The 14,624-nt window shown below is 44.1% G+C and overlaps 1 protein-coding gene across 4 annotated transcripts in view; it reads left to right on the top strand.

Annotated features, from left to right (window-relative positions):
• The window catches only part of DPP6 (dipeptidyl peptidase like 6), an 816,817-nt gene that overhangs the window by 89,791 nt on the left and 712,402 nt on the right, over positions 1–14,624 (top strand). Inside the window, exon 1 of one of the 4 annotated variants that reach the window (XM_073334583.1) lies at positions 10,167–10,910. The exons of 2 other annotated variants lie outside the window; for them this stretch is intronic. In XM_073334583.1, the coding sequence (XP_073190684.1) occupies positions 10,860–10,910 (51 nt within the window). In that variant the 5' untranslated portion in view covers positions 10,167–10,859. Of the gene's footprint in view, positions 1–10,166; positions 10,911–14,624 lie in introns of those variants that run through there. One more of the 4 variants, XM_073334584.1, reaches the window with a different exon arrangement.

Here is a 14,624-nt window from a genome sequence, read left to right as displayed (position 1 = left end):
GACCTCCTGAGGTCCCTTCCAACTTTGATATTTGATTCTATGAACATAATGGATTAAACCAGATTAACTGTCTGATTCAGAAAACATTTAAACCTAGTCTCTCTGTATGTCTCCTTCTATTCTACACCTTACCTCTGAACTTCCTGTTACAAGTTATTCTTGCCCTCTAATTTCCTGTTAGATACATGTGGCATCCACAAGATAGCACTGTACCACATCAGCCAATACTGTGAAGAGTTTATCCATTCCTGGTCAGAAGCACAATAATGTAGCAGCTGCATGCAAATCATCACCAAACATGATAATCCACTTGTGAGCCCCAGCTAAAAAGATCTCCAGAATTCCAAAGTCCTTCAGGTCATCTGAGTTTTCACTTTCAGTGGTAGTTGAATTGGAGCTCAGTCAGTGGAACCTCTGTCCTTTTTCACATGAGGAACAATGCTATCTGTCTTTCTCTCCTTTTATATCAAATCTTAAAGCATTGAAATGAAAGATGTGAGCTGCTGCTCTTCATTTAGATACTTATGTGCTTTGCTGAATAGGGGTAGACTTAAGCCTCTGCGTAAGGTCTTTACAGTACTGGGCCCTTAGTCAGTTGATGCTCTGCTTCATACTGCCTGGTTATTCATGACTTAATATCTCTCTGCATAATGGTATTTTTTCCTCTTTGTTGCTGTCTGGTAAGGTACAGAAATAGGTCCCAGTGGGGCCTTTTATTATACATTTTTAGATATGGGTCTATGCTGCAAGATTTTGGCCCAAATCCTAAACTCTCAAAGATTAGGGGTATTTGGATCTAGGATTGTTTTGTGTTTTGATATGGCCTGTTACAAACATAGGGGCAAGCTGAAAAATTCAGAACTGGATTAGGTCTTTGATTCTAAAACATTCCAAATGGTGAGGGTGTTCCAATCCATGGTTTTGGCTTGTGTACAGTTCTAATACATACCCAATTGATTTTACAGATGTAATGGCTTTCATTGTTAGACTCTAGCACTCTGTTTAGTCAATCACTTCCAACGTAGTAGAACCTCAGAGTTTCGAACACCTCGGGAATGGAGGCTGTTCGTAACTCTTAAATGTTCATTACTGAACACAACTGAACGTTGACTTTATACAGCTTTGAAACTTTACTATGCAGAACAAAAATGGTGCTTTCCCTTTATTTTTTTAGTAGCTTATGTTTAACATAGTACTGTACTGTACTTGCTTTTTCTTTTTGTCTCTGCTCTGCCTGATTGCGTATGTCCGGTTCCAAAGGAGGTGTGTGGTTCACTGGTCTGTTCATAACTCAGATGTTCAGAAGTCTGAGGTTCTACTCTACTGTTACTTCACTTCATGCCTCTAATACATTGTGATCCCTTATCAAAACTCTGGATTTTTTTTTATGTATCAGTCTTGCTATCTACTAGCCAGTTCGTAAGGGATCTTACCATGCTCTGCAATGGGGCCTCTGCAACTTGCAAATTAATTGGCTAAGTTTAGGTCACTGTTAAGTATTTTCTATAGCTCTGTTAATCCTATCAATGTTTGTGTTGTACATCAATTTGCAGGAAATGGAAGTTCTACTTGTTTTTCTGTGATGAATAAGCAATTTTGTTTTCCTCTGAAAAATACGTGAGAATATTGTGGTATAGTTCCCCTAGGATACCAATCCCACATCCATTGCAATCAATGACAAAACTCTCCTTGACTTCAACAGAAGTAGGTTGGGGTTGTAGATGAGTAGTCTGAGAACCATTTTAGCCAAGCCATGCTACAAATTGACCCACATTGGTGAGGGAAAGGATGCTAGTTACAATAGTGTACATATACGTGGTTGTAGCAGCTACTAGCTATCCATTGTGGCCAGGGTCCAATACTAATGCCCTGTTCAAGGTCTCCATTATTTCCTTGCAGGGTAGATTGATTTAAATCACCAACTGGAAAATCTTGATTTAAATCGCCAACTTCAATTAACTTTTCCATTTGTACTTTCTTTATTTTCTAAAGAAAGGTGCATTGTCGTTGGTTGTTGTAACCATTAAAACATGTAAAGGCTCTATTTAGTTGTAAATCAACACTAGATTTGATACATCTTTTTCTACTTGGCAGGGTACACTATAACTGTATACATTTATTTAAACAATCATAATGCATAATATTTTCAGGTTCTTATTATTTGTACATTTTAGTATGTTAGAAAATGTTGAGTGATATGTTGCTTATTTACTAGATAATTTAACTTTTTGCTCATGATTTGTGTCTAGCTGCATTAGGATGGTAACTGGAATTTAATGAAACACAATACAGCATATTCAATTCATTTTTATTAAACAAAACAATCTTAAATGTTTAGGACACATAAACCTCTAATCATAATGTTTCATATTTACAATTAAATTATAATAAGGTTAGGCCTTAACATATTTTGTATTAAATTAAGATTTCATTTTAAACAGGTTTATTTTTAAAGAAAAACTTGTAATAAATAACAAAATAAAATGGATTTCCTCCCCCCAAAAGTATTATTGGTGTTTTATCCACCCTGCCATGCAGTATTACTTCCAACTATTTCCAACATCTGACATCTGCGTGTTGTATTATTGATCACAATTCTCCCTAATATGGTAAACCGACTGTAAGGCTGATTCTACTGATAACCTGAAGCAGGCAAGCTCTTCATGCTGCTTCCCCCTCCCTCTCCACAGTATATTTCTGTTGTCAAAATACGATCATGGTCCCCTTTGTCAAAGTGAGAGCTGGCCCTCTAGGGGGTTGGGGCTCAACAGCTGCACCCTGGCATGTTCAGACCACCTTCCCAGATGAAATGGATAAGACTTAGAGGTCATGGGGTAGAACACTGTGACTCAGAGCCAAGCCTGCTGGCATAAAAAGGGCAGGCTGAATTCAGGGAAGGGAGAGGAGAACCTTCAGCCTCTCCCTGACTGCTAGGCAGAGAGCTTAGGGAGTGCAGCCCTGCAGGGAGCAGGCTAGAAGCAAGTTTTCTGGAGGAAAGACTAAGCAGAAGGGAGCAGAAAAACTCTCCTTAACTTGCAAGCAGAGGGCCTGTGGAGTGAGACCTACAGGTAATAGGCACTGCAGGAGACCCTTGGGCAAGGGAAAAGGACATCGTTTATACGTGACACTTACATTAAACTGTTTTATTTGGGAGAAAATAAAGGGTTATCTTTAAAAATGGGACTGAAATCCTGATGCTCTTGGGATTGTTTTTTAGATACACTGGCTGGTGAGTTGGTCCACTGGATTGCACCCTCAGCAAGTTTGCAGATGACACTAAACTGGGAGGAGAGGTAGATACGCTGGAGGGTAGGGATAGGATACAGAGGGACCTAGACAAATTGGAGGATTGGGCCAAAAGAAATCTGATGAAGTTCAACAAGGACAAGTGCAGAGTCCTGCACTTAGGACAGAAGAATCCAATGCACAGCTACAGACTAGGGACCGAATGGCTAGGCAGCAGTTCTGCAGAAAAGGACCTAGGGGTTACAGTGGACAAGAAGCTGGATATGAGTCAGCAGTGTGCCCTTGTTGCCAAGAAGGCCAATGGCATTTTGGGATGTATAAGTAGGGGCATTGCCAGCAGATCGAGGGACGTGATCGTTCCCCTCTATTCGACACTGGTGAGGCCTCATCTGGAGTACTGTGTCCAGTTTTGAGCCCCACACTACAAGAAGGATGTGGAAAAAATGGAAAGAGTCCAACGGAGGGCAACAAAACTGATTAGGGGACTGGAACACATGAGTTATGAGGAGAGGCTGAGGGAACTGGGATTGTTTAGTCTACAGAAGAGAAGAATGAGGGGGGATTTGATAGCTGCTTTCAACTACCTGAAAGGGGGTTCCAAAGAGGATGGCTCTAGACTGTTCTCAGAGGTAGCAGATGACAGAACAAGGAGTAATGGTCTCAAGTTGCAGTGGGGGAGATTTAGGTTGGATATTAGGAAAAACTTTTTCACTAGGAGGGTGGTGAAACACTGGAATGCGTTACCTAGGGAGGTGGTACAATCTCCTTCCTTAGAAGTTTTTAAGGTCAGGCTTGACAAAGCCCTGGCTGGGATGATTTAATTGGGGATCGGTCCTGCTTTGAGCAGGGGGTTGGACTAGATGACCTCCTGAGGTCCCTTCCAACCCTGATATTCTATGATTCTTATATCCTTAATATATATTTTAAAAAAACTCAACAAATGAGAGTCTCTGCTATGCAAACAGTAAATATTCTGTTTGAAATTAAGTCTTGAAATTAGTATTTGTGATCTCTGTTGATTTCCAGCCTCAACTGTATTCAGTGGGTTTATATTTGATAAAACAAGTTCCTCCATCCCTGTTCATCACAGGTTTGAACAGAATATTTGTGAACAGGATATAGTTCTTGTGATCTCTGTTGCTTTCCAGATAGAGTCCTCCCCATCATAGTGAAACCCACGCTGCACTGAATATTTATGGTACAAGTGAGAAAAGTACTGTTCCTCAAGCTAACCCATAAAAACAACAACATACAGGGTGCTATATTTGTTACCATGATAGTAGCTGAAGTTTGGAGAAATAGTCTTGTTCAGGTTTATATATAAATCTTTCTGAGTGTAGGATTCTCCCATTGATAAATGGACACAAATCTGACATCAGGAATCATAGCATTCAAAAACTGGTAGGAGAACACTTCAACCTCTCTGGCCACTCAGTAAAAGACTTAAGGGTGGCAATTTTGCAACAGAAAAGCTTCAAAAACAGACTCCAAGGAGAAACTGCTGAGCTTGAATTAATATGCAAACTAGATACCATTAATTTGGGTTTGAATAGAGACTGGGAGTGGCTGGGTCATTACACCTATTGACCCATGTTAAGTATCCTCACACCTTCTTGTCAGCTTGTCTAAGTGGGCCACCTTGATTATCACTACAAAAGTTTTTTTTTCTCCTGCTGGTAATAGCTCATCTTAATTAATTAGCCTCTTGCAGTTTGTATGGCAACTTCCACCTTCTCTGTATGTGTGTGCATGTGTGTGTGTATATCTATCTATCTATCTATCTTCTTACTATATGTTCCATTCTATGTATCTGATGAAGTGGGCTATAGCCCATGAAAGCTTATGCTCTAAGAAATTTGTTAGTCTCTAAGGTGCCACAAGTACTCCTGTTCTTTTTGTGGATAGAGACTAACACGGCTGCTACCCTGAAACCTCCCACTGAGAAGTATCTTTGCCTGTAATGGATAGATCTTCCAAAGTGCTCAGCAGCCAGTGGCTCCCTTTGAAATCTGGCCATTATGGCCTGATTCTAATATCACTTTCACTTATGTAAAGAAGGAGTAAGTGCACTGAAGTATATAGTTAATACCAGTGAAAGTGAAATTGCAATGGGCTCCCACACTCAAGGAATAATAAGAGTCATATGTGTTCTGAAAGCTTACCTCTGACCCTATATAATGGTTTATATAGCATTGGACTTAACTGTGTAATTGGGAAGTGCCAAAAGGTGCTATGATGAAGGCATTTTTTGTGCATACATTTTAACTTTCTTTGTGGAAGTCCTCTGGCTCCCACCATTTGGTCCTAAACCCAAAACAGTCACTGCTGCCAATGGCCACTGTAGCAAATGTTCTACCCTTATAAATCAAGACTTCCTGGACAATCCTTCCAATCTATTACAAGTGTGTAATAACAAAATAGACTTAACAAAATTGGAAGTGAAAAATAGGCTAGTTTCATGCAGCTCCCAGCTACCTACCTTGTCATGCCTGAGTCATGAAAGTCAATTCCTGCGCCAATAGAGCTAAGTATCACGTGGAGCTATATAAAATTTGCCTTACAATGACATTTGAATAGATCGATGCATGACAGATATCCTCAGCCAGTGTCAGGAAAGACAGTAGCCTGAATCTTGGCAACATCTTGGAACATGATGGATATACCTGAAGGCATAAGAAAGTGTTCATTGGTAAAGAATATTTCAAAATCTCTTGGAAGATAATACAGGTGGCTATCTCTCATGTCAAGAGTTTTATCTATCTCTTCAAATTCACTAAGTAGCCTCCTGGCTCTGTGTAAGGCACTGTCACGGTTCTTCCCCCACTCTGAACTCTAGGGTACAGATGTGGGGACCTGCATGAAAAACCTCCTAAGCTTATTTTTACCAGCTTAGGTCAAAACTTCCCCAAGGTACAAAATATTACACCTTGGACTGGCCGCTACCACCACCAAACTAATACTGGTTACTGGGGAAGAGCTGTTTGGACGCGTCCTTCCCCCCAAAATACTTCCCAAAACCTTGCACCCCACTTCCTGGACAAGGTTTGGTAAAAAGCCTCACCAATTTGCTTAGGTGACTACAGATCCAGACCCTTGGATCTTAAGAACAATGAACAAGCCTCCCAACACTTGCACCCCCCCTTTCCTGGGAAATGTTGGATAAAAAGCCTCACCAATTTGCATAGGTGACCACAGACCCAACCCTTGGATCTGAGAGCAATGAAAAAGCATTCAGTGTTTTACAAGAAGACTTTTAATAAAAAATAGAAGTAAATAGAAATAAAGAAATCCCCCCTGTAAAATCAGGATGGTAGATATCTTACAGGGTAATTAGATTCAAAACCATAGAGAACCCCTCTAGGCAAAACCTTAAGTTACAAAAAAGATACACAGACAGAAGTAGTTATTCTATTCAGCACAATTCTTTTCTCAGCCATTTAAAGAAATCATAATCTAACACATACCTAGCTAGATTACTTACTAAAAGTTCTAAGACTCCATTCCTGGTCTATCCCCGGCCAAGACGACTACAGACAGACACAGACCCTTTGTTTCTCTCCCTCCTCCCAGCTTTTGAAAGTATCTTGTCTCCTCATTGGTCATTTTGGTCAGGTGCCAGCGAGGTTACCTTTAGCTTCTTAACCCTTTACAGGTGAGAGGAGCTTTCCCCTGGCCAGGAGGGATTTCAAAGGGGTTTACCCTTCCCTTTATATTTATGACAGGCACTATGATGGCCAATTAAAAAAAAATGATCATGCCTTTCTGTGGGGGAAGCAGACAGTGTTTTGCATCCTATGGGTCATAAACCTTTGGTGGCAGGCTGTTGACTTAGTTCTGAAACCATCCTACCCAACCTGGAAGGGGGTTGGGGAGGAAGTCATGCCTTGCCACAAAGCAGAACTTGCCACAAAGACAAGAATTTCAGTTTTGTAAAGGATTTTTTTCTTTTCCCAATGTACCCACTCCCATTTTTTGTACAGCATTGGAAAACATATATACTGTAATTATATTGGTGCATGTGTAGGGTCTGTTGCCACATCACTTGGAGTTGATAACTGTGATGGGAGTAGGATCCATGGCCATGTGAAAAAGCAATAGTGCAGTAATCCTAGCCAAATGGACCAGGAGTGTCTGTGCTGAAGGCAGCGGGGGAGAAACCTGAATGGTATCAGAAGTGAAACCAAGCATTTTGCCAGCAATCTTCAAACTAGACTCTTTTAATCAAAGCAATTGCTACAGCAATGCCAAAGACACATAAATTAGACCTTAAATAAGAGTAAGCAGACAAAACCAATACACAGCATTATGAGAGATTGGGGGCGGGGGGAAGACTGCTGCCAGAGTTAGTAAGTGATTCTGTTGGTATATAAAATCATTCAGGAGGCAAATGGGAACTACCTACTATGAAGCATGTATCAAATACTCTGTCTTCATACATAATTAAAAGATCTGAAGATAAAGCACTCAGATGCAATAGGCAAAGCCTGATAAAAATAAAAAAATGAATTAAATGGATTAAAGAAAGCAGAAGGCAAAATTTTGGGGAGCACAGAGAAGACCTTCCAGTCAAGATGAACAACATACATTAGCTGTAAGCACCTACCACGTAAAGGCAACTGAACAGACAAAATCAACAAAGCAGGGGTGAGATGTTTGTAAATCTTCCTAGATGAGCAGGGCAGACAGGCAGGGTTAGCTCTAGCACCATGTGCAATTCCCAACAATAAGAAACTGACCCAGGTGCCACCATGCTCTTCTTTTTGGAGGGTTATCCTCTAGAGTGGATAGGCTTCTGACAGCGTTACAGAATAATTTGATTTTTGCATGTGTTGGTTTCTCTGAGCACCCTGAAATGTCCGAATCCTAAATCATAGGAGCAAGGCTTCTATCTGAGCCTCTTTCAATCAACAGTTCATTTGGGTGGATAGGCACTTGTTAACTGGTTTGGTAGCTGAAAGAAACAAAGTAGTTTGTAACCCACATTAGGAGATTGTGGGTCTGTCTCTCCCTCTCCTGGCTGGGCCACATAAGAAGTTAATGTGTTTGCTACAGCTGCCAGTTAGGAGCCTTAGTTTTTGAGCTTGTGCTTTTAATGGTAAAGGGCCAGAATACAAACCTTTTTACAAAGTGAGCTACAAACAGAGGTTAAAGCAAAGGGGAAATATAGAGACATGCAGCTCCTCTTCCTCTGTTAAAAGAAGGAGCTTTGCCTCCTGTTCTTGACTTGAATAGCAATGTTCCCCCCTCCTCCTTGGCTTCCTCCCTTCCAGTTTCAATCTTCTTTAACCACTAGAAACAATTCTCTCTCTTTTTTCAGGGTCTTTTCCTTCCCCTTTGATTTCATACATTCTGTTATTTCTGCAATCAGTATTCATCTGTCAGCACCAGAAGGAGCAGCAGAGTCCTGAAAAGTGAAATTGATGGGATCCTACTTGGTTCCATTTTACTCCTCCTAGGCAGACTACTTCCCTGAGTAGTTGTATCAGTTTCATTTTCCTGCTGTTCCTAACCACCTCTGAGCAAATTACACAAGTAGGAGGGGGGGGGGGAGAGCAGGAGCTGTTCTTCAACAGGGAATTTTTAAAATGTTAGGTAGTCCAAGAATGTGTGGATCCTGATCCAAATCCAACCCTATGGTTAGGGGTGGTGGTTGGTAAAGGGAGAGCTGATACATGTTTCAGAAGCAGGACACTGTACCTTTAAAAAGTGTGACCTATTGTCATCCCTTAAAAGTAACATTTGGGCAGGTCAGCCAGTGAGCACTTAGCTTGAATCTGGCGCCCTCCTCTGGTCTAGTGAGGAGCAGAAACGGCTAGGTCCAGCTTTCTATCCATTGGAGACAGTAGCGATAGCATGAGGCCCCTGGCCACGCTAAAGAGGAAAAGGAAGGGGGCGGGGCATCAATGAAAAGGTGAGGCGAGACTGGTCGGTGGTCCAAGGAGTAACAGCAAGAGAATGGTGCATGTTTGGCTTTATGAAATATAGACAGTATCTGCCCCTCTCTCTGCATTTCCCAAATTGCGTCCTGTCTCTCTAAATGCCACTCTTGCTGCCTACATAAGGGTTAAACCTCACACAATATATTGCTCCTGAGCCTTGACATTTTTGGAAAGCCTTTTAGATGATCATCCCAACATTTCTCTGATGCGGCGTTAAGCAGCCTCCGTGTTTATGCTAATAGGATTGTATTGAATTTTCTGCTGTTGTATATCATCCAAATTGCCTGTTTTCAATAGCATTGAAAAATACATGATGGGGTTTGTTTTATTTTATTAATAAAGGAGGCATCAAAACGTAACACCCCAATACACCTTTAGGAGTCATCGCCCCTCTCTACCAGCGGTTCCTTTGCCTTGCCACAAGCACCTGGGGGAGAAAACCAGCAGGAGGGTCATAGCATTAGAGTGACTGGACTGTAAATGAATCCTGCCTCTCTGCGTGTGTCAGCCCAAGAACAAAGTGGGGTTTTGAATGCCTGGGGTCGCCGCGGGAGGAAGGGTAGGAGGGAGACGTGGGTGCACGCAGGCAGGCACCAGCGGGCTGAATGAAGGACAGGGGGCTTGGGCAGAGCCGCAGCAGCCAGAGGGGCTCGGAGGGGTGGGGTCAGAGGAGACAGGGCGACCCCAGAGGGCGGCTGGGCTGGGTGCGTGGAGGCCACGCAGCAGCCCCCGGCGCGGCGGGCTCCCTGCCGGGGGACGAGCTGGGGACGCAGCGGCCGGCGGGATGCGGCTGCAGCCCGAGGAGCGGGAGCCTCGGGGGAGGGCTGGGGACGTGGCCGCGGCTGGGCCGGGCGGGGCGGAGCACGGCGGCCCCGCCGCGGCGGCGGAGCGGAGTCTAGGCAGGCAGGCGGGGTGCAGCGGGGCAGGCTAAAGGCGCGTCACCATGGCAACGCGCCGTGCGTGACCCCCCCCCCCCCCGGGTAAGGCCAGGATTTACAGCCCCACCCTGTGGGCAGCCGCCGGGCGGGTCCACTTCCTGCCTAGCCGCGGCCGGGGAAGAGTTAACGCCGGGGAGGGGCGGCTCCGGCTCCCGGGCCAGACGGCGCGGCTCCTGTTTGTGCTGAAGCCGTGCGCGGCCCCCGGGAGGGGGGGGATGCGCCGCCCTGTAGCGGGGTCTGAATGTGCTGGACCTCGACGCAAGTGGCGCTTCCTCTCGTCCCCGGTGTGAGCAGCAGCAGCAGCCTGCCCGCGGACCTGCCCTCCCACCCCCCGCTCCCGGCCCCGAGTGTCATTCAGCTCCCGCTCCCCAGACCCATCCCACAGGCTACTCGCAATAGCCGCCTGCTGCGTGCGTGAGTGCGAGTGAGTGTGCGGGGATGGGGCTGGCGCGTGTCTCTGTTTACCCGGGAGCTCTCGCCGGGCAGGAGCTGAAGCTGCTGGGTGTTGACTGAGGATCCCTTCCCCCGCAGAGCGTGGCTGGGTTTTTCCCTTGCCAAAGGGGAGCAGTTATCACTAATCTGCTCCAGGGGTGGAAGGACACCCTCCGCCCCACCAAAGAGCCGCCGCAAGGGCAAGCCGGCTCCTCGCTGAAGTGCTGGGGCCGCTGGATTAAGTAACTCCCGGGGAGCCGCACTCACTCACTCACTCCCGCACGCTCCCGCACGCAGAGCGAACATGAAGGAAAAGCCAATGATAAAAACCGCTAAAATGCAAGGAAACATGATGGTAAGTGGCCGCTGCTGCCGCCTCCAACGACTGTAAGTAATTGTGGGGCTCGTTCCTCGGGCTTGCAACTAGGCTCACCCCCCCCCCCTTTAGTGGAAGCATGTGGGGTGCCCCTGGCCGGCTCTTCAGCCCCCCCCCCACTTTCGCTTTGCTTGGAGAGCCCTCCTCTCAGGCTCGGTTGATGGTGAATCGTGGCTGTGGAGTGCCCCTTTCCTAGCAGGGTTTTGCTTAGGCAGAGGCTCCCCGTGTGCCAGGGTCCTTTCTCCTGCCCCTGCTAGGCACTGTGCCAGGGAGAGAGGGATTGACTTGAACCTGTGGGTTTGGAGGGAGCCCCCCCTCTGCCCCCCCCCCCCCCAACGCAAGCGACTGCTCTGCTGTCTCTGCACTCTGCTGGGAGCTGCTGCTGCCCGGACCCTTGTGGCGAGAGAAGTGGGCACAGGCTGGCTGGGTGACGGCGAGAACCTCGCTCCCCAGGATTACAAAATGTCTGGAGGAGGGGGTGAGGCGGTTTTGGGGGGAGCTGCCGAGCCGAAGTGGATCGCTGCACAGACAACTTTGATAACTTGAGGGCCATAGTGGGGTTTTCCCTCTTCCCGGTCTGCCTCCTGCGTGACTATAGCAGTTGTCTTGATGTATGTGTTTGTTTCTCTGCACATCTGTCGTTCAGCCAACGGGGCTGGGGGGAAAACCCCCACCAAAGGCGGATGATCTCCCGGAGGAAGTGCCGGTTGCCATCTTGTGCTGCTAGAGAGATGTTTGTCTGTGTTGTCTGCTGTCTTGAGCCGCTTGAGGTGTTTGGGTTTTGCTTGGTTGGGGTAATTTCCCCCCGCCCGCACGCCCTTTGCTTGCATGAGCGGATACTCTGCCGAACTGCAGGGATGCCATGGGTAGTGAAAGTGGATTGCAGCGGTGTGGTGGCGGTCTTTGTGCTGAGCAAGGGATGCCGTGAGACGTGATGTCTTTATAGAGGACTTGGCTTCCAAAAACAACTTATTGTAAATAACCCTGAAGCCTTTTAAAGACACCTGTTGACGATTAAAAACACACATACAAACATGTGAGATTTGTATTCCGCCTGCCCGCCTCTTAGGGAAATGCTCCCATTTAATGTAACGGGGGCAGCACGCTTTCCCCCCCATCCTGAGACGTGTAAGAAACGGCCAAGGTGTTCTAAATCCCGTGGTAAAATCACTCATTTTCTATACTATCAGGACAATCATGTTGCTTTTTCTAGCATTAGTTTTAACAGGAGGTGCCATGCGATGTGACCTGTGAATTCAAGTAAGGGAGCTGAACAGGAACTTCTGCAAACATTTCCCCCCTGGAATATTACCTTAAATGTGATTGCAACGTATTCTTTTTTATTATGCCTGTAAAAATACTTGGTGCTGGGGTTCTATACCATGCGGGAATCTGCTTTTTTTTCTTAAACTACTGTTGTAAAGGTCATTATAGTCCTGATATACACCACTAAAAGAATAATTGACCGCATGAAGTGATGCTGTCTATTAAGGGACAGTGTTAACCTAATTTACATACACAACATCACAGAATTAATAAAAACCTATAACACATTATCCTTTGGGCTCTACAGTCAAGAAATAATTGGAGGAAGGGATCCCATTACTATTACTTATTCAAACGGCTGTATCTTCTGGTGTTATTTCTCTGTGTGACAAAAATGGATCCATCTAAGCACTTCTGTGCTAATGCATGCGAGACTAGAGTGCCTGATTTAAAATCAAAATAACATTGTAGGAGCTGTCCGCCCAATCAGAGCCTGATGCGATAGGACTCAATGGAGGTTTGGCCACTGAATTCGGGTTAGCAGGGTCTTGTTAAATCGCAACCATAATATCTTATTGGCCACTCAACAGTCTGTCCCCCAACTCCAGTGCCAGTTTTTAATCTTGGTTTTGAAAAAAATAATATTTCAAGCTGAATTGGAATGCATACTGAGAGATTTTAGGAGAGCATAACTGTTAAACTGGCATGGGTGACTTAGATCCATACTACTTAACTTTGGGGGTTTGTTTTACTTGTAGGAGAACTTGTTTCTGTTATAATTTGGCCACAAGGACCTATAATTTGGTTTGTGGCAATTGAGCATGTAGCTAATATTTAAAATGAGGGTTGACTTTTTTTTTTAATTTGGTGGACTCAGAATATTTTATCCAGAAAATACTGGAAAGCTTTTACCTTTCCTCAAAGTAACAATTACTGGATCCAATCCTGAAATCTAGGGCAAAACTCCCATTGACTTTAATGGAAATTCTAGCAACTTCAAACTGGTGCATTTCTTATCCTGGCACACTTTTTAAAAAATGTCATTTCAGTAAGTTTCATTTTACACATTTTTATTACTAGGAAAAAATGTAATCTTTGGTCATTCATATTAAAGCCTAATATTTTAAGTGTCCTTGCTAGATAATGCACATGGCAATATTCTTTAAAAAAAAAAAAATTCTGCATGTAGTGTGCATGCCTGTATGTGTTGTCTGAAGTAACTCTGATTGTATTGCAGTATGTATTATCTTAATTACCTGGCAGAATTTGAAAGGTTACTGAAAATTCAAAGCTTGCTGTTTGTTTGTTTTTTTGTTTGTTTGTTTTTTGACAGTTTCACTGTTGCTTTGGATCTTGACAAGAAACTAAGTACATATTGATTTTCTTCCTCTCTTTAAAAATCTCTCTTAAAATGAGATTTTTTTTCTTAAAATGATGTGACTGTGTGTGAGAATCTTGGCCCATTGGCCTCTTACCTCACAGTGCACCCTGAAGTGTGGTGATCGCTCATGGAGTCACTACATCTGGGGATGTCTTTTTTTTTTTTTTTTACTTTAATTAGACCAGCCAAAAGAGAAGTCATACTTGTGAGAGTAAGATACATTTTTGTATCCTTGTGGCAGTCTTTCACAATACGGTTTAAAAAAAATTTACCTGGACAAGTGTCATTTTTATTTTACTGAATTGTTTCCTATCCATCATTTGAGCTGAGGGACTGTCCTATATGGAAACACAGTTCACAGCCTTGATAATGGAGTGTTTCTTATTTTCATGGGAATGCTTTGGCAAGTGGTCACTTGTTTCCTTTTATAAACTAGGTCATATTCCATGAGCTTGTCAGGATGTTTTTCAAACTATTGTGTGGTAACAGAACTTGAATGATATTGGGCAAACTCTTTGCTCCTGTCATTATATACAAGTATTACTTAATTTTAATTAGAACTTTATTCCCCTCGGTTCCCCATCAATCTGAGCCAAGTCTGGCAAACGAATACTATTCCCTCAAGTAAGCATGTTTAATAAATCTATAGCTCCCTGGCTTTGCAGTGGCTGTCACCTCACACATGCCAATTTTCTTATATATTTGCAACAAAAACGATAGATGACTGTTTATTTTAGAAAAGGATCTCCTGTAGTGAGCCCTACAGGACCAAAGTCTGCCCCCACTTACACCAGTGAAAACCCAGTGGGCCAAATTCATGGCAGGCACAATTGCACTGAAGTCAGTGGAGTTGCACCCACATTTGCCAGTTGTGAACTTGGCACGTAGAGTTCAGTGAGAGAATGGCTTTAGTGAAGTTGTACATGAATAACGGAGGGCAGAACTGTATGTAAGGGAGAGTTTTATGACTGCTTTGTCCAAGCAATTTATTATTCAAAGGAACAGTGAGAGGAATGTGCACATCAATAGAACCCGTTGTGTCTGTT

Source organism: Lepidochelys kempii, chromosome 2 (genome assembly GCF_965140265.1).
Source record: "Lepidochelys kempii isolate rLepKem1 chromosome 2, rLepKem1.hap2, whole genome shotgun sequence".
Classification (NCBI taxonomy): Eukaryota; Metazoa; Chordata; order Testudines; family Cheloniidae; genus Lepidochelys; species Lepidochelys kempii.
This window is presented reverse-complemented; position numbering and strand designations above follow the sequence as displayed.